Below are 24,126 nucleotides of genomic sequence, written 5' to 3'. Positions count from 1 at the left end.
GTGACTTTATCTTCGTGCTGCATGTCGCTTCAGCGCGAACGAACCGGCTGGAACACAGCGCTCATGGAGCTCTCAGAAAACACAGCAGTAGGCCCGTTTCGCAGATTGCTTTCAGAGGTACGGGACGGCGCGTCTCTCTTCAATGCTAAGCAGTGACAACAAAGCCCGCCGAGGTATACCAATCGGCACTCTCTGTTGGCGTGGTGGATCGCTTTCAAGATACAGTCCGCGAAGCCGTGACAAAAGCCACCGCCGGCAGAGTACGGTTGGTCGTCGTTCATAATGGTTGGACGCCGATGGACAAGGCGCGAAAGAGCGATAACGGCTCATGACGACCGAAACGTCATCAGCGCACCTGGCCCCACCACCTGTAGTACTTTGCTTGCGTTATCAATGCACTTTGTACCGCCGGCCGCACCCGTTTGTGTGGCTACAGCACTGTCGTTTCTACTGGCCGGATCAAGTGATAAAACTGATAATGACACCGGGCTGCGTGTATACGAGCAAGTAGCGCAATGCTTACGCATGCTTAGACACCTCTCAGACGAGTTTATGTTTCCTATAGGGTCCCCGACGTGATAGAGATAAAGATACCGGAAAACATTAACTTGTTCGTAAACTTGTTACCATGTTACTTGCGCTGTAAACACCAGTCGCAAATCTAGCAGCGGTATTATATATTGACTCATTGAGTTTTCAATACCTAGGATGTAAAGCAAAAGCTGCGTCTTACCATACTCAACTGTAATTGCTGTAATAGCTGTAATGACTGCGGCTTACCAGTACTCACCGACGGGGCAGAAACTTGGAGGCTTACGAAGAGGGTTCTACTTAAATTGAGGACGACGCAACGAGCTATGAAAGGAAGAATGATGGCCGTAACGTTAAGAGATAAGAAAAGAGCAGACTGGGTGAGGGAACAAACGCGAGTGAATGACATCTTCGTTGAAATCAAGAAAAATAAATGGGCATGGACAGGACATGTAATTAGGAGGGAAGATAACGGATGGACATTAAGGGTTGCGGACTGGATTCTAAGGGTAGGAAAGCGCAGCAGGGCGCGGCAGAAAGTTAGGTGGACGGATGAGATTAAGAAGTTCGCAGGAACGACATGAACACAATTAGTACATGACCGGGGTTGTTGAAGAAATGTGGGAGAGGCCATTGCCCTGCAGTGGACGTAACAAGGATGATGATGATGATGTAAAGGAAAATTTTTTGATGCCACGTGAGTATTCTCCTGCAAAGAAATAAAAGTACAGCAAGAAAGTGGTTATCACGCTTCCAACGCTTTAAACAGGCAGTTGAAGTAGTGAATGCAAGTCACTGCAGTATTATTACCTTTAAGATGCGATCTGATAAGACTCGGTGTCGTCAGATGTCGCTACGAGAGCTGCTGCTGCCTTATCTGGTGAAGCGGCCTCCGCTAACGGCAGTGTACTGACAGACTCACTAAAACCATTACAAGCATCCGCTCACCTTACGAGCGTTTCCGCTGAGCTTGGCAACGGCGGTGCAAGCGTCGCCGTACGAGGCACTGATCAGCGCGGCCAGCATCTGAAACGTGGTGGTCTTGCCGGCGCCGTTTACGCCGAGCAGGCCGAAGCACTCAGAGGGCCGCAGCGCCATGTACATGCCCCGGACGGCGTGGAAATTGCCGTACCGCTTGTGCAAACTCCACGCGAGGAGCGAGTGGCCTGCGAACCCTTCCTGCTGGCGAGCGGCGTGGACCCGCTTCTTCTCCTCCTCGACGTCTTCCTCGGCAAGTAATTCTCTGGGTGTGAAGGAGTCTCCCGAATGCCGGTAGCCGGACGTCAGGAACGTCGCAATCGCCAGGAATAGCAGGCCTTCGACTAGCACGGTCACCAGCTCCAAGCCTATTCCATCTTTGGTAAACTCCAGCAGACGGGCATCGCAGTTTACGAACAATGAAGCTGTAAAAAGGACAACTTTTACAGCTTGGCACTTTCTGTGGGCCTAGATGGCCCGTGTTTGACAGATCTTTTCGAAACGCGAACGAGAGACGCGGCGCACAGGGAAGGTCATACACATGACAGGTGCCTGTACTGCGTATGAAGTTCTTTTTGTGCCATGCCTCTTGTTCGTGCTTTAAAAATATTTGTCAAACTTTCAAAGGCCAACTGCAATGAAGTTTCACATGTATATTTCATTTGAATAAGTTGTCCACACTACTTAACTACACTTGGCGAAGCAGCAAGGCTGGTAAAATTTTCTTATCAACAGCCTTTATACGACAACTAACCATGTGAAGCGTGCACCTTGTGATTGCCTTTATGACGCAAATCTTAACATGCCGCCTGAGAGGTTTTTCAGAGCGCCCGCTCGTGCTGGCTCGCTTCATTACATTCCTTAGGCCATGTGACCATCGCGACACCCCTCGAGGGTCACGACACGTTGCGGCGGCAGTGCTATCAGCACACAGCACACAGCAGACACAGCTACGCGCAATTGCTGGAGTACGCGCTCGCGCCCATGTTCTCCCATTTGATCGTTCATACGTGGTGTGGACCGGCTTTCACCGTGATAGCGCTAGGGGTCCCGTGTCACAGAGAATCCGGTGTCAGCGTCCGGCGTCGGTGGCCCGTCATCGAAAAATATTCTAAAGTTCTTCTATCATTACAGTTGCTCATACCTTGTCTTGAATTCGTAAAAAAAGTTATTCGGAATTTTGTGAATGACAGCCCACAGAGGAATGTCTTCAAACGAAACTTCATCAGCGCATGCTTTTATGGCGATCCTTCGCGGACTGAAATATGAAAAGGGAGGAATGATAATAGAACATCGCCCCACACAAGAAGCCACGTTTCTAACAGAAATCTCGGCTTTGTTCATAATGTTCGCTTCCGGCGTTTTCCAGTAAACATTACGGTTACATAAGCTGCAGTTTCCGGGAAGCATGACAAACACTCAGGGATCTTTGAATGCTATCGCGTTCCACTTAACTTAACTTAACCGTCCTCATAGTTTTTTGAAACGCTATCAATAGGGAGTGTACGTGTGACCTGGGCTTATCTCGGAGGTAACGCCAAGGAGCCGTGCGTGTGATCATGCCTCAATTCCACCTAGCGATAGTGGCAGTGTTTTTTTTTTTCAGATTATACATTAAATACGGCTGTTTTTGCAAGCGGTACAAGGCGGTATGGCTCATATTTCAATGTTCAAACTTTGAACTGAGGCCTCCATATTATTGCGTGTGAAGTACATGAAGACCAATCGGAAGCAACGTCTTCACCAATTCAAAAGTTTCCTGCTTTTCTTGTCTCAAAGCGCCAGCTTTTCCGGCAGAGAGGCTAGCAGATAGCATGTGGTATTATTCCCTATTCTGAGCAAGCATCATTTGATTGCTAACACAAACAGAATAATGTTAAGAATAAATAAATTAAGCAAGAGAGATAGGCCGCATAAACGGTCGAAAAAGATAGCATAGTGAAGCTGTTATTTGTTCAGCTACGATGACGAAACTATATATATATATATATATATATATATATATATATATATATATATATATATCCAATACACATTTCAAAACAAACACGCTGTAATCCACCATAATCAACCCTAATCAACTCTACTACACCCTAGTGCTCAGTGGCTATGGTGTGGGGCTGCTGAGGCCGCGGAATCGGATCCCGGCCACCGCTGCTGCATTGCGGTGGGGCGAAATGCGAAAACACACGTGTACTGTGATTTAGGTGCACGCTAAAGAAGCCCAGGTGGTCAAAATCTTTGGAGTCCTCCACTACGGCGTGCCTCATAATCAGAAAGTGATTTTGGCACATAAAGCCCCGTAATTTTTCACCTTCTTCATGCACTTCAATCTATTTTAATAACACTGGATCCTCAGATTTCTCTCGTGAACTACCATTATGTTATTGTGTGTTAAAAAAGTGTTTACTGTGATATGTAGTGAGCGAGTGAAGCTAATTTTTTTTTCATTGTCAATTTTGATGAGCCTTTTATACAAATCCTATTTGGACCCTTTATGGACTATCTGCCCTCTATAATTTGTACTTACCCCGAAGGCACTGCCGATAGACAAACAAATAATCCTCCTACATCCACCCTAATTGGCGGATTGGTGGGCAGACCCGTCGCGAGTCGGCTGGTATTGTACTACGTTCGGGATGGGCCGACTGTTCTGTTGACGTGACGTTTTCTTCTACACACCCTGTCGACGCTGCTATCAAAGCTATAAAAACTGACACACTCAGTTCAGGAATAAAAGTTGATCATAAAGGATCAGGAATAAAAAGTGTACATTCTATACAAATATGGTTTACAAAATGTAACCCATCATATGACAAAATGCAGCATACCACAACATAATATTGCTGCATAGCATAACTAGTATATCAAAACATCGCCTATAACGTAGAAAGAAAGCACTTACTGAGATTTCTAGAAGTCTAGGCACAAAGCACGTGGCACCCTTCACAGGAAACAAGGCGGACACATTCATACCAACAGAGAACAATGAGTACACATTCCATTCCACAGCCGTCCACCACATAACATCCAGAAAGACATTGTCAATTCTGGAATTAGGACATGTAATGGACCATAATGTTCCTTGGAAAGTGGTCAAATGTCTCTGCAACATGTCAGTTTTGTGAGTTTTTGTTGCAAGCCTGCAGAATCCTGCGCGAGGCATTCTTTGAGACTACAGAAGGAGATACTTGATAAAGTCCTAGACTCCCTTCTTACTTTTCACGGAATTCGTAAACTCTAAGCTATAATAATAATAATAATAATAATAATAATAATAATAATAATAATAATAATAATAATAATGGGCAGACGAAATTGACTGAACTTTCATACTAAAACTTGTAAACAGTCCCCCTGATTGCACACAAATATTGCATAACGTATGTATAAGGATTCTGGCGAAAAATACCTTTCACGTATCTACATCTGGCGCCTTAATCGCTTTGCCAGGATTCAGCGGGCCTGTAACGAACAGCTAGTCAAAACTGAGATGTTCCACAGACATTTGCCATGTTTTGAAGCAGCACTACAGTCTATTTAATGACGAAGTGCCCTAGAACGTAGAACTATTGCAATATCTTTTTATTCCAATCTCCTGACGTCAAATTTCCCTAACCGCCGACGCAAGCATCGGGGAGTGACCCGCAGGGTTGTCTGAACAGACCAATCAAACACGCTCCTCGTTTACAGGAAGTCACTTTTGTTCGTTTTAACAACGAATAACACTGAGCGGCTTGTCTTATCTAATTGGCTGGCAAGGAGTGAGAAGCACGCTCAAGGGGAGTGGGATTCGGTGAGGCCGAGCCAGTGCACTGAAAATCGATAACCCGATGAAGAGGGTGGTGCCGGCGTCTGCGATTGGTACGCCTTCTCTTACTTAGCTGGTCGAAAATCGCGGCGGCACGCAACGGAAGGTTAAGAATGCCGCTAAGACGGATCCTCAGCAAAGAAGAGTTGACAGAGAGAGGTCGTAAACATGCCGAAAGTGCTCGAAAACGTTATAGGGTCACGCAAAAAATTTTATTCTACGCAAATAAGCCCATGATCTCCGGTAGGTACGAGTAGCGGTTACCGGAGCGTTCCGCGGCAGCCATATTTTATTCCTTTCGGAACGGGGCAGCCTGCGGCTTTTCAGAAGAAAATTGAGTTTTGTTCGGCATAGTAATGCTCCTTCAAGGCGTACACGTCACTTTGACGCGGTGAGTTCTTGCAGTTTTGTGACGTCGCATGACACGCCGGTGAATTGGGTGCAGCCCGAAAGCTTTTGACCAATAGCCGAGGGCTAATGGCGAAAAGGCGTCGAATCAAAAATCACTACTTTTCTTTTGTTCGATCCTACCATGCATAATCAATCAAAAATCACTACTTTTATTGTGTTCGATGCTTTCATGCATAATCAGTGCGCAGGCGTCATATCAGATGGGGAGCTACCACGGTTTTCATGACGTCGTGTTACAGAAAGGCGAAGTGGGGGTGGCTCAAAAAAGTTTTTGACTAATCCCGGAGGGCTGATTACAGAATTGGAATAGAAAGGTTTCGAATAGCTTTATGTTATAGGGCCCCAATATGTTTAAATGATAACGTTCGTTTCGTATATATTGTGGGGGACCACTGGTGGATCGCAGTTGCATTTATTGTTATTGTTTGTTGGTAAGTACATTTCCACCTTGTTCCATGTGAAGGGTGCCCTGCGCTCGGTGTCTAGCCTTTCAAAATCTCAATGCCTTGTTTTTTTAATTTTATATGTTATATTTTGTTATGCTGTATTGTGCTTTGCTATTGGTGCTGTATATTGTAAAGCGCGCCTGTATAGAATGTTAGCTTTTTATTCCTGTTTGTTTATCTTTTGGGGAAGCGGAAAAAAACTTGAAAAAAAAGAATTCGGACTAGTGGAAGGCTTTTGCAGGGACGGCCTCTTGTCTGCTTTCCTCTTTGCAGCGGTGATGTCGCAAATCGGTCATCGACGCCCACAAACGCTCCCGGCTTCTGAACCTTCAACGCAAAACAGTATGCGAGCCTCTTCCGTGATTTCCGTCACAGGAAGCGATTTTAAGAACGCCCAGCGTCTCTCTGCACAGGCACAACAGCTGCATGACCCGGACAGCTCGACTGCTTAAGTCGTGCAAATCGCCGTGATTCCAAGGAAAAGTGAGACCACTCTACCGGAGGACAACCCCGTCGCGTGGCTATGTACCGTGAACTGCGTTGCCGTTTCCCGCGCCAGTAGAGAACACTTGAAACGTTCTGTCGCAGAGAAACGTGTCCACAGCGTGGCTAGATCATGGCTTCTTTTTGAAGGACATATCTATTCATGAGCGAGCGGTACTTCGTCGTTGCTATTTACATCCACGAACCTTCCGAGCACCTGTGATGTCCATTGTACGCAGAAGAGAGCACGCCGGCAAAGCCCTCATGAAGACATGGTGGTGTGTATTTATGAGAAGCTGGGGCTTTCGGATGCTGCTAGCTTGACCTGGCTACGGCCAGTTGCCAGGAAATACGTCATCGACGGCATCTATGACCCCCTTCATGCCGGCATCTTGTGAGTGTTACCACCGGAAACTACACGGAATACCTTCGTTCTCACGACAGCGCACTTGGCAGATACCAGAACTCGCCGTCTGACAGGTGCTGTGCTAGAGCCCAAGGTTCATGAGGCATCCGGACAGCAGCGTACGAATTTCTCCTTAGAACGTCTCGGCCACTTCACGCTTCAAGACAACGCATACAGTAACAGACACGCCCACTTCCAATGCTGATTTTCCTTGTCGATGGCAACGCATACTTAAGAGCGCTGGTAGCTAAACTTACGTCGCTTCAACGGCATGTACCTCCCACTTTTTGTCCATGAACTGGTCCTCCTCTGTGTAGACTTGGGAGCAGCGTGCTACCGCTCGCAGCGTGGGGCATCCAAAGCTATACTACAGCAGGAAACAAGCTTATGAAGGCAGTCCCGGTCCTTGAGAGCTTGCTAGCTGACCTTAGGTTAGGCGCTGACTGATTGTTATTTCAGGAATTGCTGCTAACTATTGAAGATGGCGAAGTTGAGCTCTGCTCACCTTCCATCTACCCTTCATCCAATAAGGAAGCTACAGGTGAGCATCTTACCACGAGCCGTGCTAAAGGCAAGCACCCCACGAACCGTGCTGAGAAGTTCCGCTCAACTACACAAGTAGCCTTATCGACTCAGTGCTGTGAATGTGAACTTTCTGTGCGGACACTCTGCGCCATTACAGAACCGCAAAATGGCCTTTTCGCTGACACTACTGCTCTACTGCCCGGCATCGCTAGCTTCTCCATCCCGTTGCCACGGACAGTCATCCACCAGTAAGCTTACCGTTAAGGCGCTACGCAGAACGTAATCGTACAAGAATAAGCGAAGAAGTGCATGAATTGGTAGCAGCACGCATTATCAGGTCATCGCGTAGCCCTGGAGCCACACCTGTTGTAGTTGATCGGACGTAGAACGGTACGCTTCGTTTTTTCGTTGAATATCAAGAGCTAAACAAGCATACCATAACAGACTCTTACCCACTGCCCTCACTGATGACGCAATCAGTATAGTAAAAGAGTCTACATATTTTAGAGCGACACTCTGAGGCGTTTGCTCCTGCGTTTTTGTTATCCCCCGGCGTCCTCCCTTTTCATTGCCGAGTGAACGAGCACGGCAAATGATGAAAGAGTGAACCTGGGGCGCAGCGAGGTTGAAAGACGATGATAGCGAAGAGAGCGTGAGGAGGACATCGGAGGAGGAAGCTGCAGCGTAACCATTATTCGGAAAGTGGGCAAGGATGGCATGGCGAAAGCGTGAGAAGAAAAGCGTAGTACCGCGCAAGACGGTCTCTGCTGCTAGGACCGCTATGAGATTGCGCCAGAGTCCGTTTACCGATGGCATGCCGCGAGGGCGTCGACCGATACTAGATATGTAAACAAAGCGCTGCATAAGTGGATGTGTGCTTGCGGCGGCTGCTGTGAATCGCGGCCACGCGTCGCCCACGCGCTGCCTCTCATGATCTCCCGAATAGCGAGGCAGTCGCGCTACGCTTCGCTCGCTTTCCAATGTGCCGAACGAGACAGATTGTGCCCGCCAGTCAATATATCGCGAAATGAAAATGACTTTACAGCTGCGCTAAATTTCGCATTAAGGGGTATCGTAATTGTCACTGAGATTTTGTCTCTAGTTCTGCGTGCCCGATATTGACAGCTAAATGTCGCAGAACAGGACAACTTTAAAACATCAATCTATAAGCATTCGAACCTGTACGAATTTAATCGTATGCCTTTCGGGTTGCCCTCGGCTCGAAGCATTTTCCTAAGCACGCTGAAAAGTGTGCTAGGTGCACTGAAGGATCAAGCCCGCCTTATATATCTTCACAATAACCTAGTCACGGGCACAACAGACGAAGAATGTCTGAGGAGCTAAACCTTGTTCTTGCAAGGCTGTATGATTCTGGCTTCTGACTAAACCGTGATAAATGTCGATTTGAACTGACTTCTATTTGTTTCTTTGGTTACCATTCCCCGATCATGCCGTCCAACCGCTTCCCGAGAAAGTAGAAGCCGTAGCGCAGTATTCGACACCGACATGCATGAAACAACTCCAGTCGTTTCTTGAGATTGCTTCGTACTCACGAAAGCTTCCTTTCTATTCGCATGAACGGCAGCTCTCGTAACATACCTCTTTAAGAAAACAACAGTCTCTGAATGTGAACCTGGACAGGAAAACACATTTCAAATTTTGAAGAACCAGCCGACTCACAGCCCGGTGTTGAGTCACTTCAATCAAATATAGGCAACAGAGCGCCATACCGATGCCAGCCAGCGTGGCTTTGGGGACATGCTTATGCAGCGGGACTCTCATGGAATGGAACAGCCGAAAACTATCAAATACTGAGCGTCGTTAGCACTATACCGGGCTCGAGTGTCTAGTGGTAGCATGGAGTGTCGACGCTAGAGCTCTTCTTGGTTTCTATACATTTCTAGATAATCATGCCGCATGAGTCATCTTTTACTCCCGCCTTCTCGTTTTATTCATCCCCATCGGTTTCTCTGCCTCACACTGTTTTGTCTACCAAACTTGCCTTTTCCGTAAATTATACCTTCCGCACTTCTTTTAAAGTTTGCGAATATGAAGGCTGCGTGGCGCTTCTGGCGCACTATAACAAACATTTGATTTATTTATTGTTTGATTATTAATAAAAATTGTTATTATTATTATTATTATTATTATTATTATTATTATTATTATTATTATTGTTGTTGTTGTTGTTGTTGTTGTTGTTGTTGTTGTTGTTGTTGTTGTTGTTGTTGTTGTTGTTGCTGCTGTTGTTGTTGTTGTTGTCCTGTATTCTTCTGGTTTTACTATATTCCTGAGCTAGCACTCGGACTTTGTGTTTTTCCGAGGCATGTCAAATAAATTATTGATTGACTGATGGATCGATTAGTATTACATAGGTTGATAGCTGCCAAATCAGGTTTATTTTTTTCTTACTTCCGCTGCATTACACAGATCCCTTCCAGCGACATCTACGTAATTCATATCTCGTTCACTACGCGAATGGCTCCTACGCCTGCCAATTATACCCTCACAGTAGCTACTTTCTTAACGAAATTTACGTTATTTCACTTCAGACCAGATCATTTGCATAACAAAGAGGCTGTTACAACCACAACGCATAGAACACGATGCGCTAGACTTGCTTATTTTTCCCCTACTTGTGGGCTCCGCTCTGCAGCCACCATTCATTGTTTGGGTATTACTACCAGGAGAAAGCTATTACCAGATGGCGAATAAAGGGGCGTCTCTAATGTGGAAACAGCTTTTCGGCAAAAAGGACTTGTATTCGTCATGCTAGCCACTGCTTCCACAGCGTCGCCCATATAGAGCTCATAGCGTTCCTTATGACAGAGATATGAAGAGGGTTAAAGTAGTTTCGAGAAATGGCGTGGCAAGAAGGTTGAGCAGCTTCGCCTAAAGGGCGAAGCATTGGGCGAGTCCAAGGCCTGGCGTAGCACTTAGACGCCTCAGATGGTGCTCTAAGAATGCGCGGGGGGAGTGGGGGGGACAACCAGGCTCTGCACAGTTCGCAAGCAGGCAACGTCTGCTTCGCAGCGGAAAAAAATAAATCGGCACGGCGCCTATTCCGCTGGCAGATAACAACGTTGGCAGGTAACAGGTGCCGCCACCGGCATTGTAACTGGCGGCATTCTTCAATGGCGCACGCAGTGAGACAGAAGAGACACCGACAGCATTTGTTGCTTTGTAGCTTGTACTGTCCGTTCCGCTCCGACCATTATATGCACCGCGGCCAGAAGTACGCGCCTGGTTGCTAAGCAGAGATGCTACTGCTTATGTGCAGAAAGCTGATGCTATAGCAGCGGAAGCCAGGGCCCATTGAGTGTAGCGTGAGTGTAGGTCGGGAAGGCTTATCATTCGAGCAGCCGAACGCACTCTCACCTTTCTTGTAACTTTCTAACCGTTCGTGCACCAGCCACACCTGCATCGTCGACTCCAGTACAGCACGGCGGCCACGCGAAATCACCTCGTGGGTCCGTTTAATTGCTAGCGCAATAAAATAATCTAATCTTCAAAAGTAATCTAAAGTAATCTTCTCATGTCCGTAGGCGTTGTCAATCCCCTACCTATTCTACGTTTCATACACACGTCGTGTTCGAATACTCGCCGTAGACGTCAACGTAGGCGGTTAAACGTACAGCGGCCATCCTAAGACTAGCCCCCATTCAACTAGGCTTAAGACAACTAGGACTACTTCGCGAAGCCAGCATCAAAATCACTGCAGGTGGCTTTCGTGTACAAATAATATGGTAATTGATCAGGAAGTTTGAAAACTCTATGAGAAAGTGGTCCGTGCACAAAGAAAAACGTAGTACATTTTTCTATGCCTCTAACACAAGTGACGTTGTGTTTCCACACGTTTCAACGCGCAAAGGGTTAAATACAAATAATTATGGCCTCCTTTAAGCTCTTTTTTTTATTGCCGCGATTTGCTGTCACGTCGCAGAGGCGCCTTCCCATTGTCTACTCTAAGGTCCCAAATTAAGTGCCTTCTCAAGAGGGTTCCACACGCGTGCGATCGCTTCGGCTCGAAGCTTTCTCCTCTGCTCTCTACGTAGACTGTCCGATGTTGGCCTGTATTGAAACTCACCCAGGTTAGGTAACGCTGTGGAACCTATGCAAGTTGTGCCGGTCATATGGGTCTCACTCCGCGCTTGAAGTGCAGGTTTTCTGCATCTTCAACGCTGCCTACATAAATAATACTACGCATGTTTGAACTGCTACTTGTTGACGCAAGTTGACGTCGAAATCTTGGGCATATTTATGCTTTTAGAGGCTACGTACTATGTTTTGGTCGTGGCGTAAGTGATGCGCTTCGGCTGGGGGTCGCCGAAACATGTTACTCCGCTCGTGCGGCAGCGAATAATTGCAGATCTTAGACGCCTTTCATGTCATAAATACTTCGTGTTTTGTGAAGTAGAAGCGTGGAAGGTAATTTCATTTCGGCTTACATGGTGCGTGTACATTTTTCTTTGATATATCACGCAGGGCTTTTTGGTTGCAGGTGCGAACAGCGGCAGAGGTTTCTTTACTTTTCGTAGCGTCACCTGCTATATATAGTACGGAGTATATAGTTTTTTCTTTTTCAACAACTCTTGATCATTTCAAGGGTGTACATTTTCGTGCTTAGCTATGTACTGCTTGGGTTAGTGTTAGAATGACGTGTTCGAAGGCATAAAGGCAAGGGTCTGACGAAAGCTCTTCTGGTCGGTTAGGAGGGGCACCCAGACGGGAAACTAGAAAAATAAATATTTATATAGCAGAATCAATCTTCAGCTGATATTTTCGCAAGAGCTGTGGGTTCCTAAAACGAACGCATCTCTCAGCCAGCATGGTATCTTGAAGAGAAAGCGGTACATTCGTGCAGCGTTAGAACGTGAAGGATCGCGAGAGAGGCCAAACTTGACTGCATGGAAGCGTGTCACAGCGCCACAGCATGATGAGATACGCGCAGCGGATTTCCAGAACTATACCGTCCCATAATACTTTTCCTAACAATCAGAAAGAAGAAACGCGTGGTCGTACTTTATAAGCAAATGTTGGCTATGCGACACGCCTAATGTGCGAAGCACTGGGTGCGAGGGAAGTTCGTAAGGGTCGTTTGTTCTTTTATTTAGGGGGGGGATAGCGACCGTGGCCAAGCTATGAAGCAAGAACGTGGTTAAAAATCTACTAATCGCCATGCTTAAATTATATATGCATATATATATATATATATATATATATATAGATATATATATATATATATATATATATATATATATATATATATATATATATGTGTGTGTGTGTGTGTGTGTGTGTGTGTGTGTGTGTGTGTGTGTGTGTGTGTGTGTGTGTGTGTGTTTTAAAATAGGAATAACAGAAGAAAGCTGTTTTTTTAAAACAAGACATGGCCTTTGCCGATTGCGAACGAGAAACCCGTTAGGCTCTCCAATTGGAGCACAAAGGCAGCTTTTTCTTCTTATGATTTGTGGCTGGTTTCCCCTTTTCTTTATTTAACATTGATATGATGAAATTCACAAGAATTATCGATATTAGTTGGAGCACCTTTAGTTAGAGCATATGTGGGAAACCCCTCTTGAAGAAAACACAGCAGGCATGGTTTCAATGTGACGTGGCTTAGAGAAGCAGATGCGCCTGCTCAAGCAACTGCTTTCTAAGAAAAACAAAACAGCTGCCGTACCCGACTAAAGCATCGAATTTGCCGTCATATGCAGCTTTACATCACGACTGAAGCCCGGCGGACCGCGTTTACGCGGGGCTTCTCGGAATTCCTGATAAGGGCATGCCGCTAATGTCAAGCAGCGACGAACCGTTCGCGTGCGTAAAGAGGCCAAAAATTATACTGCACCTTCGTCCATGGAATGGGGTCCGGCTTGCCGCAACGCCTTGCACTGCGCGCTCTTGTTCGCGTTGTTCCGCACTTTCACGAGCATCGACAGCAACGCATAAGGACCAAAGAGAATCGCCACATAGCCCACAGCCTCTGATGAAGTCCAGATGCGAATAATCATCTTCAACATGATTGTCACTGGACCTGAAATCCCAAAGAGTCGCCAGGTAATTATGAACAATGAAGTTGGCATGAGAAAGAAATTCCAGTGGACCCAGCAAAAGATATACCGCGACGGAAACTACAATTAGCCTAATAATATCTCTAGTTAGACATATTAGGTATCACTAGGTAGGCATGGCATCGGAGGTTGCAGCGAGGCCACGTAGTAAGCACTTGTAGCACTGCAGAATCCGACAAAGTGGAGCAAGTGGTAACGTAAACGAACTTTTTTTCTGTTTTCTTTGATTGACAATAATTAGCGCTGATGTTGACAGCGAAGGTTTAATTTCTTCAGCATTTAGTACATTATGAGAGAGGGAAAAACATACATTAAAATTAAGGGAAAATGCAGGATTCTTCTGCAGTTGATGTTAAGAGCTAATTGCGTGGACCTCTTCTGGTTATGTGCCTAGAACACGGAACACGCATTGAGAAATATTTGTGGAGGGGTTGTTGTGTGCCACTGTTCATAATCTCTGGGAAGGTTTGGCATTGTCATTGCCTCGCATGGCAAATAGCAACATGGCGTAAATCTAAACTTAAGCTTAATTATCGGGCTGTACTTGCCAAAGCCAGGGCGACATTCACTTATAGAACTTACTAAGGAATTTTGGTGAAAAATTGCCAAAAAATGAGAAATTACGAAAAAAAGCGTATTGGCAAAGATAGAACTGTTCGTAAGATCAGAAAGCTTGTGATGTCCGCCACTGCAATGGCGAGCGCTGTAATCGAAAAGATACGTATATGTAAGGGTAGCACAGGTGCGAACTTCAGCACTTCCGCCAATAGGAAGCGCAGATCCCTTCACTAAACCTAAACAGTCGTCACAGATGACGATCTCAGAAGCAATTCCTATGATAGGGGTGTAGCCATCGTAGGAAAATAATTATTTCTATCACGGTGGCCGCATTTCGATGGGGGCGAAATGCCAAAACTCCCGTGTACTTAGATTTAGGTGCACGTTAAAGCACCCCAGGTGGTCGAAATTTCCGGAGTCCCCCACTACGGCGTGCCTCATAATCAAAAAGTGGTTTTGGCACGTAAAACCCCATAATTTCATTTTAATAATTATTTCTATCTGTGCCGTTCTACCTAAGGCGGGTCAGCGTTGGAACGCACTGTTACGGTTAATTGGCACCAAGCCACAATTGATAGCCGATGATGGCGCGAGCGTATATCTTTATGGCCAGCTCTGATGTGTCATCTCAAGCTGCATTGAGCTGTTTCAATGCATATTCGTACTGAACGCGCGCTGCTGTGGAAAGCAGTAATATATTAACGCTGTGCGGCGATCTTTTGCTCACAGAGTTTCGTACAATAATTACTAGTGGAAGCTCCGGTGCTGGAGCTGCAATGGCGTTAGTCAGCGAGCATGGAAATTATGGCAAATGCATGGATTTGCCTAAACTTCATCCTTGTGGCTTCAAGCGGCTCCGCGACTTAGTAAATTCGTCGTTTTCAACAAAGTGCTGTGTACTGAAGAATTAAATAAACAATAAATTGCGCGACGGCAGGATTAGAACACAGGGCCTGCAGCACAGAAGCCCGATAGTGAACTCATTGTGCTACGGACGGAGGCATGGAGAAGTGCCACTGAACGCCCTTACTAGTGCAAGCCAGCGTGTTCAAACAACTTGGCGCGTTTTAATTTGGCCACCTAGACAGGTTCATCCGCTGCAATAAGTAGCGATTTCGCATGTTCACAGAGTATTCGGCACTTTGAGAAGTGTAGATCGCTTTGAAGTCTAGGACATTGAAGGCGGATAAGGCTTAATAAACAAAGCCAGAAGAACATATGAATCCACAAGTACGAAGACCAGACATATTATTGTACTTCCCGTCATTCCTATGGTGGCTATTCCTATCACTGCACCAGAGTTCCCTTTAGTAATTATTGTATGAAACTCTATGTTCCTGCCTATGTGCGCAATAGCCTGGATTTTCATACTCGTCACGACACTCTATTGGGTGTTAGCAAATATAAGTGTAGTGTCCGGTCCTGAAAACAGCCGAGTTTGTTATTGATGAGTTTTGGGTGACTCCTTCTTTTCTGTCCTAATGCGTTTTCCAAAGACATTAAAATTGAAAACAGCATCGCTACAGAATAGCAACTCTGGACATCCGCGACCTCCACCATACTGTCGAGTTCCCCACCTTCGCAACTTTGATTGGCCCAGAGAGCTGCTAATATATGGCCTCTCTGACTGGCTCTAAACGCCGTCAGCACAGAGCTCAACAATCTAGCCCAATTTGCCGACGCCTAAAATTGCGCCCCTGGCTATGTTCAGACGCCATAAACCAAGAATATCGCCGATGGTCATCTCGTTTATTACAGATAAAGAAAACAATCTTAAAACGCAGGCTGCGTTGTTACCAATCACGTGTGAGGTGCCATTCTGGATATCAACTTATGATGGTGATTAGGTTTTTATGGTATAAGGGCCAGTTTTGGCATGCATCGCAAAATACATGATGCGGTGAGCTAACAATGGTTCACGAAGCCAAGGATGCAAAGCCATGGCTGCAAAAGGGCGTAAAACTGGACATCGTCGAATTACGACATATGGATGGACAATGTAACGCTGCTATTTTGAACCAATTAGAGGGGTCGTAGCAGCCATCTGGGCATACCGGCGAACATAACATAGCGAATTTGGGAGTATTGCACGATTTGACAAAATCTACCTGTGGCCTGCTCCTTGCGGCGCCGCGATTGCTTTGACGCCCCGCATTCGCCACTTGCTCTCGTTACACTGCTTCAATGCATTCCTCCTCCCCTGGGGGCGAGGGAACATAAAGGTGCCTGAAAGCCACCTAGATGGCAGAAAGCCTGCAAAACTCTGCTTTGTGACCTCACGTTAATAGGGGCGATTATTATAGATTCTAATGGGAATGTTGCTCCGTAAGCCGAGGTGATCTTAATGTCACCCTTGCCGTCACGCTCGGTTTGGTAATGAACATTTTGGCCCTACCAGCATAGACGCCGTAAATCAGGGGCGCTATAACGTAAAACTATTCCAAACTTTTCTATTCCAATTCTGCTATCAGCCCTCCACGATTGGTCAAAAACGTTTTTCGACCACCCCCACTTCACCTCTCTGTGACGCGACGTCACGAAAACCACGATACCTCCCCATCTGATATGATGTGAACACACTGATTATGCATGATTTGACGGGAAAAAAAAGAAAAACAGTTATTTCTGATTCGACCCCTTTTCGCCATTAGCCCTCGGCTATTGGTAAAGAGTTTTCGGGCTGCACCCACTTCACCTGCCTGTCACGCGACGTCGCAAAACCGCAAGAACCCACCGCGTCAAAGTGACGTGTACGCGATAAAGATGCATTAATATGCCGAACAAAACTGAATTTTCTTCGGAATAGCCGCAGGCTGCCCCGTTCCGAAAGGAATAAAAGATTGCTGCCGCCGATCGCTCAGACGCTGGCTACTCGCACCTGCCCAAGAGCATGGGTGTATTTGCGTATAATAAACGTTCTTGCGTGGCCGTGTAACGTTTTCGAACACTTTCGGCACGTTTATCCCCTCATTCTGCCAACTTTTCTTTGCTGAGGGTCCGTTTTAGCGTCATTCTTGAGCTTCCGTTGCATGCCGCCGCGATTTTCAAACAGCCACCGCAAGCTAAGTAAGGGAAAGCCGACCAATCGTAGACGCCGGCACCACCCTCTTCATCCGGTTATTGACTTTCAGTGCAGTGACTCGGCCCCATCAAATCCGTCTCCACTTGAGCGTTCTCCTCGCCTCTTGTCAGCCAATTAGATACGACAAGCCGCTCAGTGTAGGCAATTTTATTCGTTTTTCAAGCAAACAAAAGTGACCTCCTATGAACGAGGAGAGCGTTTGATTGGTCTGTTCAGACAACCCTGCGGGTGACCGCCCGGTGCTTGCGTTCGTGGTTACGCAAATTTGACGTCAGGAGATTGGAATAGAAACATATTGGAATAGTTTTACGTTATAGGGCCCCAGAGTGTATGCACTCTGATTTCGTCACAGCATTTCTGCAGAGACCGTCTGATTTCTAGGTGGCGTTGAGCACCATGGCTCTCATAACCATGCCTCTATCGCAGCTCCTCTGTCCTGCTGACACTCCCCGATGACAGGAGTAGCCGGGAAGCAGGGATAGTGGCAAACCGGCAGGAAGGGTTCTTTATCACCGCATTTCTTTGCTCGAAAATCAGAGCCCTCAGAATGTGACGGAAACAGTGGAGAAAGACGCAGCACCTGTGCATCCGCTTACCGGGCAGCATCAACAGACAATGGGCGCTGTGAAAGCCGCATGGAGTTCAAAGCACTGTCTTCCTGGCCGCACAAGCTGCGAAGCAATTGTGCCGTGCCAGCGTGCTCCGGTCAAAGCGCACCGACTCCACGCTCTCGAGAGCAGTCACGGGAGCTGTACATCTTGAATTGCGTAAGTTGTGCGAGTTATGTGTGTCCAGTGACATGTGAATATAAGTGTAAGAATAACCTGTGGTGCGAGTAACCTGTAAGTGTCAATAATGGCTACGTTCTATCAATAATATTTGTCCTCTTCTCAATGTCACCACTGCTACAATGTTTTCAGGTTATCCAGGCCCAATGTAGCCCTCTAAAAGCAGGTTTTTGCCCAGGTATTGCTAACAGAAATCCACATCTTTTTTTTCGTGAAAATAAACTGAAATGAATTAATGAGTCATGTACCATGTGTCCCTAAGGCGTCGCTCAGGATTTGTGTCCATAAAATCTAGGCGGTGAAGTCTAATTGAACGCGTAAACAAGCCGAATGATGGGCTGCCCCACACAGCAATGCCAGGTGGTCAGTTTACAGTAAAGCTGTTCGCACGCAGTTTCCACTACGTTTTGAGTTTGAGTATCATAAGAGACAAATAAATAGGAGACATGGGGCCCTATAACGCAAAACTATTCCAATATGTTCCTATTCCAATTTCCTGACGTCAAATTTGCGTAACCACCGACGCAAGCACCGGGCGGTCACCCGCAGGGTTGTCTGAACAGACCAATCGACTGCTCTCCTCGTTCATAGGAGGTCACTTTTATTTGCTTGAAAAGCGAATAACATAGCGAATAAGGCGAAAAGCAAATAACGACAAGCCTACACTGAGCGGCTTGTCGCATCTAATTGGCTGACAAGAGGGGAAAAGAGCGCTCAAGTGAAGAGGGATTCGCTGGGGTAGGGCCTCTGCACTGAAAATCGATAACCGGGTGAAGAGGGTGGTGCCGGCGTCTGCGATTGGTCGGTTTTCCCTTACTTAGCTTGTCGTGGCTTGTCGAAAATCGCGGCGGCATGCAACGGAAGCTTAAGAATGACGCTGAAACTGACCCTCAGCAAAGAAGAGTTGGCAGAATGAGGTGGTAAACATGCCGAAAGAAGTTTTATTATACGCATATACACCCATGCTCTCCGGCAGGTGCCAGTCGCCAGCGTCTCAGCGATCGGCGGCAGCCATCTTTTATTCCTTTTGGAACGGGGCAGCTTGCGGCTACTCCGAAGAAAATTCAGTTTTGTTCGGCATATAAATGCATCTTTATCGCGTGCACGTCACTTTGACGCGGTGAGTTTGTGCGGTTTTCTGACGTGGCATGACAGGTAGGCGAACAGGGTGCAGCCCGAAAACTTTTTACCAATGGCCTCGGGCTAATGGTGAAAAGGGTTCGAATTAGAAATAACTGTTTTTCTTTTTTCTGTCAAATCATGCATAATCAGTGTGCATACATCATATCAGATGGGTAGCTATCGCGGTTTTCGTGACGTCGCATGACCGACAGGTGGAGTGGGGGTGGTCGTAAATAGTTTTTGACCAATCGTGGGGGGCTGATAGCAAAATTGGAATAGAAAAGTTTTGAATAGTTTTACCTTATAGCGCCCCTGCAATATTTCCGATTAACATTATACATTTATCATTCATATTCTGCTCCGGTGCTTAATGAGTCCAAAATAGTGCAAGCGCACCTACAAAAGCACAAACCTTCAATTCCACGTTTCGACAGGGGCCGGGTTTTTAGACAAGTTTCCTCAACTCTTGATCAAGGCCCGATTCTGGCCGATATGTCAAATTGGGTGCTCGTGTTGTTGTTTCTACGTGTTTTTACTACACTCGTGACTAGTTGTTAAACACCGGACCGGTAAGGCCCAGTGTTTAATGTGTGTATATATATATATATATATATATATATATATATATATATATATATATATATATATATATATATATATATATATATATCGTAAGAAGCCAACAAACACTAACACCAAGGACAACATAGGGGAGATTACTTGTGCTTAATAAATGAAATAAAGAAACGATAAACTAATGGAAATTAAAGTGGATGAAAAAACAACTTGCCGCAAGTGGGAACCGAACCCGCAACCTTCGCATTTCGCGTGCGATGCTCTACCAATTGAGCTACCGCGGCGCCGTTTTCCCATCCACTTTCTTGGGTATTTATGTGTCCCAGTAGAACCCTGGGAGTGTTAGCCAGTGCCACCACTCGCAGACCTTGGCGGTGGACGTGGAACGTCTTTTTTGCCACAGGCGTCACGAGAACGTGATCTTTTTTAGGGTGAAGGCAACTGGTGAACAAACTCACATATGCTACCTGAAGGCATCAATGTTGCCGGATTCGAGACCCTCGTTATGTAATAATGAGAAGAAAGGGGGTTAACCGAGGGGCCCAATTTTTATTAGTCATATCATAAGAAGCCAACAAACACTAACACCAAGGACAACATAGGGGAGATTACTTGTGCTTAATAAATCTAATAAAGAAACGATAAACTAATGGAAATTAAAGTGGATGAAAAAACAACTTGCCGCAAGTGGGAACCGAACCCGCAACCTTCGCATTTCGCGTGCGATGCTCTACCAATTGAGCTACCGCGGCGCCGTTTTTCCATCCACTTTCTTGGGTATTTATGTGTCCCAGTAGAACCCTGGGAGTGTTAGCCAGTACCACCACTCGCAGACCTTGGCGGTGGACGTGGAACGTCTTTTTTGCCACAGGCATCACGAGAACGTGATCTTTTTTAGGGTGAAGGCAACTGGTCAACCAACTCACATATGCTACCTGAAGGCATCAATGTTGCCGGATTCGAGACCCTCGTTATGTAATAACGAGAAGAAAGGGGGTTAACCGAGGGGCCCAATTTTTATTAGTCATATCATAAGAAGCCAACAAACACTAACACCAAGGACAACATAGGGGAGATTACTTGTTCTTAATAAATGAAATAAAGAAACGATAAACTCAGTTGGTAGAGCATCGCTGCTGGCACCTCAATTAGCCGTCATCAGCCCGGCTGAAGGCCTAGGGCGGAAATGCTTTCCCCCATTAAAACAATGAATGAAAGCATTTATCGCGTGTTCCACTGGACAAATTTCGAAACAAACACGTCGAAGGTTAGTGCTAGGCATTGTTGTATTACGAAGTTTTTCCTTCATTTGTAACAGTTGCTTGATTCCGGCTTCAAGACGTTTTCATTTGCAGCCGACATACACAGAAGCCTACTACAAAGAGAATAACATGAAGCTGTCATGCGATGGCGGGTAAACAGTGTTCTGATGGCTCATATTTTTGTTACGGTTCACGTTTCAATTTTCTGTGATGGTAGATAGCAGCTGCCGCAGTGCAGTTCCTGGTTTACCCTCCGCACTTACACACATATGGACTAGCACTCGCAATTGATTTCAACAAACTTTATCGAAGCTCCAGAGGTCGTGTTGTTAAATACAACCAGCGGCCTGCAAATTGCGTTGTGATTACCTCCAACGAAGAAAATAACAAAAATTCGACCCGCTGCCGAGCCTGCCGTCACTGAAGTTTCCGCCATCAGGTAGCCAAGGCCAATGACTAGAGGCCCAGAGGACACGAAAGCCAGCAGAAGGAACCCTAAAGAAGGAAAATAGTGCTAAGCGTATGTTAACAGCGTAAAACCGTGGCATGAAACTTTTCATAACCACACATCATTATCATCAGTCTTTTGTAGCTCACCGATTTTCTGTCACGGTACCAGTGTTTTTTTTTTGGCATTGTAGAAGCGTATTTTACTAAGCCAGCTCAACTTATTTTTCTGCCTAATGTCCCTTTAAATAAACTTACTTGTATCCAAATCAAGGTAGCAATTATGAATGATGCATGTCGGCTTTTGAGGGGTTAAATGGTACAGCTAGACATGCATTAGTGTCGGTGCTCCAGTACAGTAAACCTGAGGGCTGACCTCCCTCTGTATTATTATTCATAATAATAACCTTGGCATACTATAAACGTATTATTATTATTATTATTATTATTAATATTATTATTATTATTATTATTATTATTATTATTATTATTATATACATCCCACCATGCTTCATGGTTGGGACGCTACTCCGGGGAACATAAAAAAGCTTTACAAATCAAAGGGCCCCACATAATACAAACATTGTGCTTAAATAGCAAGAATAACAATATTTGTTATAATGTAGTAAATAAAACAGTATATATTATAATTGGATATTTTTGCAATACAGTAAATGACGCCTTGGTTTTACAATAAAAAGCTTCTGTAGGTAAAATGAGCACCGGCTTTTGCCCGCACACGTAAAAAAAGGAAACTTCCGGAGCCTCTGATCGTCTTACACTGCACGCAACATCAACGTCTCGAAAGATTCTGCAGAGAGCAAACCACGTACCGGCCGTGCTCAACGGGTAGTGGTTGAAACTGTAGTGGATGGTGCACCACACGAAGCTGAACAGGGCGTGGTGAAGGAAGTCGAAGACAAAGTGGGCGAAGATGAACTCGGCCCCCGAGATTCCCGTCATGAGCTGCACGTCTCGGGCTCCGCTCAACCGCTCGGCCACAGGAAACGAAGAGTACGCGGCGAAGGCCAACGAGTAGGTCAGGCCGAGGTGCAGCGTCCATTCTAACCAAACGCTGAGGTATGAGACCACAACGTCAAAAAGCGCGTCATCACTGCCCCTTTTGAGGTAAGCGATGGTGACGTTGATCAGCGCCGTCGGTTGCGCCGTCAGAGCTCGCAGCCGAGCCGTGTCCACCAGGTTGACGGCGATGGGAAGTGCAACGGCGCTCGTAGGGTTGGCCATTATTCGTGTGCTGCGCGGATGCGAGTTCAGATGAGTGGTGTCCAAATCGTGGTGTCTGCGACGTGTATCCGCTACCGCAAAAGTTTTCAGTGCAGGCAAGTAGCAATAACGCAGCCTTAGAGATACGTTGCTGTCCGATGCAGTAAATAAGAGATATTAAAAATGTGTAATGTCAGTCTATCAACTGGCACCAAACTACCATCCACCACCGCGTCTAGAGCATGGCAAAACGAAGCTGCTCATCGAAAGTACATATGCTGTCTTTGTTTTTCTCTTTAGCGGCATCAAATTTTTAATACTTTCTTGTGGCAGACAGCAAAATTCTAACCATTGAGCTAAATTGCTCAATCTGGCGGCGCTTACTTCTACGATAAATAAAAAATGCCCAATTCATCAAATGACATACTCATGTTAATTATCGTTTAGATTATTTACTTGGCGGCAAATAATTCAATCTAGGGACTGTAGAAGTATGCGAAGCATAGCCACTTGGAAATGAATCCTCAGAACTACGCTTGCATTACCTTTTAAAGGGTCTGACGAAATGCATTGCTGCTTGGGTTACATTTTTAAGAAATTGCTCTATTATGCATTGAAACACAATAGTTTGCCCACAAGCAAATTTATGCCGAACTACATCCAAACCTCATGTTTGCCCACCGCGAAATGTAGGTAGGCTGACATCCAAACCTCAAGTTGGTGTGTCTAGAAACTTAAAGTTGGTCCAACTCCAAGATCTAATTCACCCGAACGAAATTTGAAGTTGGCCTTCCCCAAATTTTGCTTGACCTAACCCTAAACTTAAGTTTGCAAACCCTGATATATAACTTGGTTCTCTCTCGAAATTCACTTGGCCCACGTTTACATTTCAAGATGGCGTAACTCCAAAATTAAGTTGGGCCACCTCGACATCTGAATTTCATGTTGGCCCACTCCCAAATTTCAAGTTGACCCACCTCAAATTTGTGTTCCGCCCCAATTTCCGTTGGCCCACCTCAAAATTTCATGTTGGCCCATTTCTATTATAAGCTTCCCCATGCATTTCCTATGGAGCCCAATGTAACCCCATGGGTAATCTCTCGGATCTATTTCAAATATTTTTTCAGTTTCAATTGTTCCTTATGTCTTATCAAGTTACCAATTATCTACATTTACTCTGTTATCACGATGTAATGTCTTAACCTCGCAATTTGCGCAGTTTTGTGCAGATAAAAGGTCTTAGACTTCGCGCATGACTGTTTGTGTGGCGCAGCTGGGGTACACGCCAAAGACTGGTTGCACATTAAACGAAAAGAGCCATGACACCGACAGAAAATATTTGTATGCCTTTTCAGCTAAGTTGTACGTGACTCAGATACCGATATTTCTTCGTCTCTATCGA

The 24,126-nt window shown here is 45.7% G+C and overlaps 1 protein-coding gene across 5 annotated transcripts in view; it reads right to left on the bottom strand.

Moving 5' to 3' along the window:
• The window catches only part of LOC135907196 (phospholipid-transporting ATPase ABCA3-like), a 248,818-nt gene that overhangs the window by 33,866 nt on the left and 190,826 nt on the right, over positions 1-24,126 (bottom strand). For all 5 annotated transcript variants that reach the window (XM_070525186.1, XM_065438880.1, XM_065438883.1 and 2 more), the window contains 4 exons: positions 22,334-22,755; positions 21,423-21,548; positions 13,443-13,628; positions 1,480-1,934 (listed from right to left, as the gene is read on the bottom strand). In XM_070525186.1, the coding sequence (XP_070381287.1) occupies positions 1,480-1,934; positions 13,443-13,628; positions 21,423-21,548; positions 22,334-22,755 (1,189 nt within the window). The remainder of the gene's footprint in view (positions 1-1,479; positions 1,935-13,442; positions 13,629-21,422; positions 21,549-22,333; positions 22,756-24,126) is intronic.

Source organism: Dermacentor albipictus, chromosome 9 (genome assembly GCF_038994185.2).
Source record: "Dermacentor albipictus isolate Rhodes 1998 colony chromosome 9, USDA_Dalb.pri_finalv2, whole genome shotgun sequence".
NCBI classification, from domain to species: Eukaryota; Metazoa; Arthropoda; class Arachnida; order Ixodida; family Ixodidae; genus Dermacentor; species Dermacentor albipictus.
The sequence above is the reverse complement of the archived record's forward strand: the minus strand, read 5'-3'. Positions and strand labels throughout refer to the sequence as shown.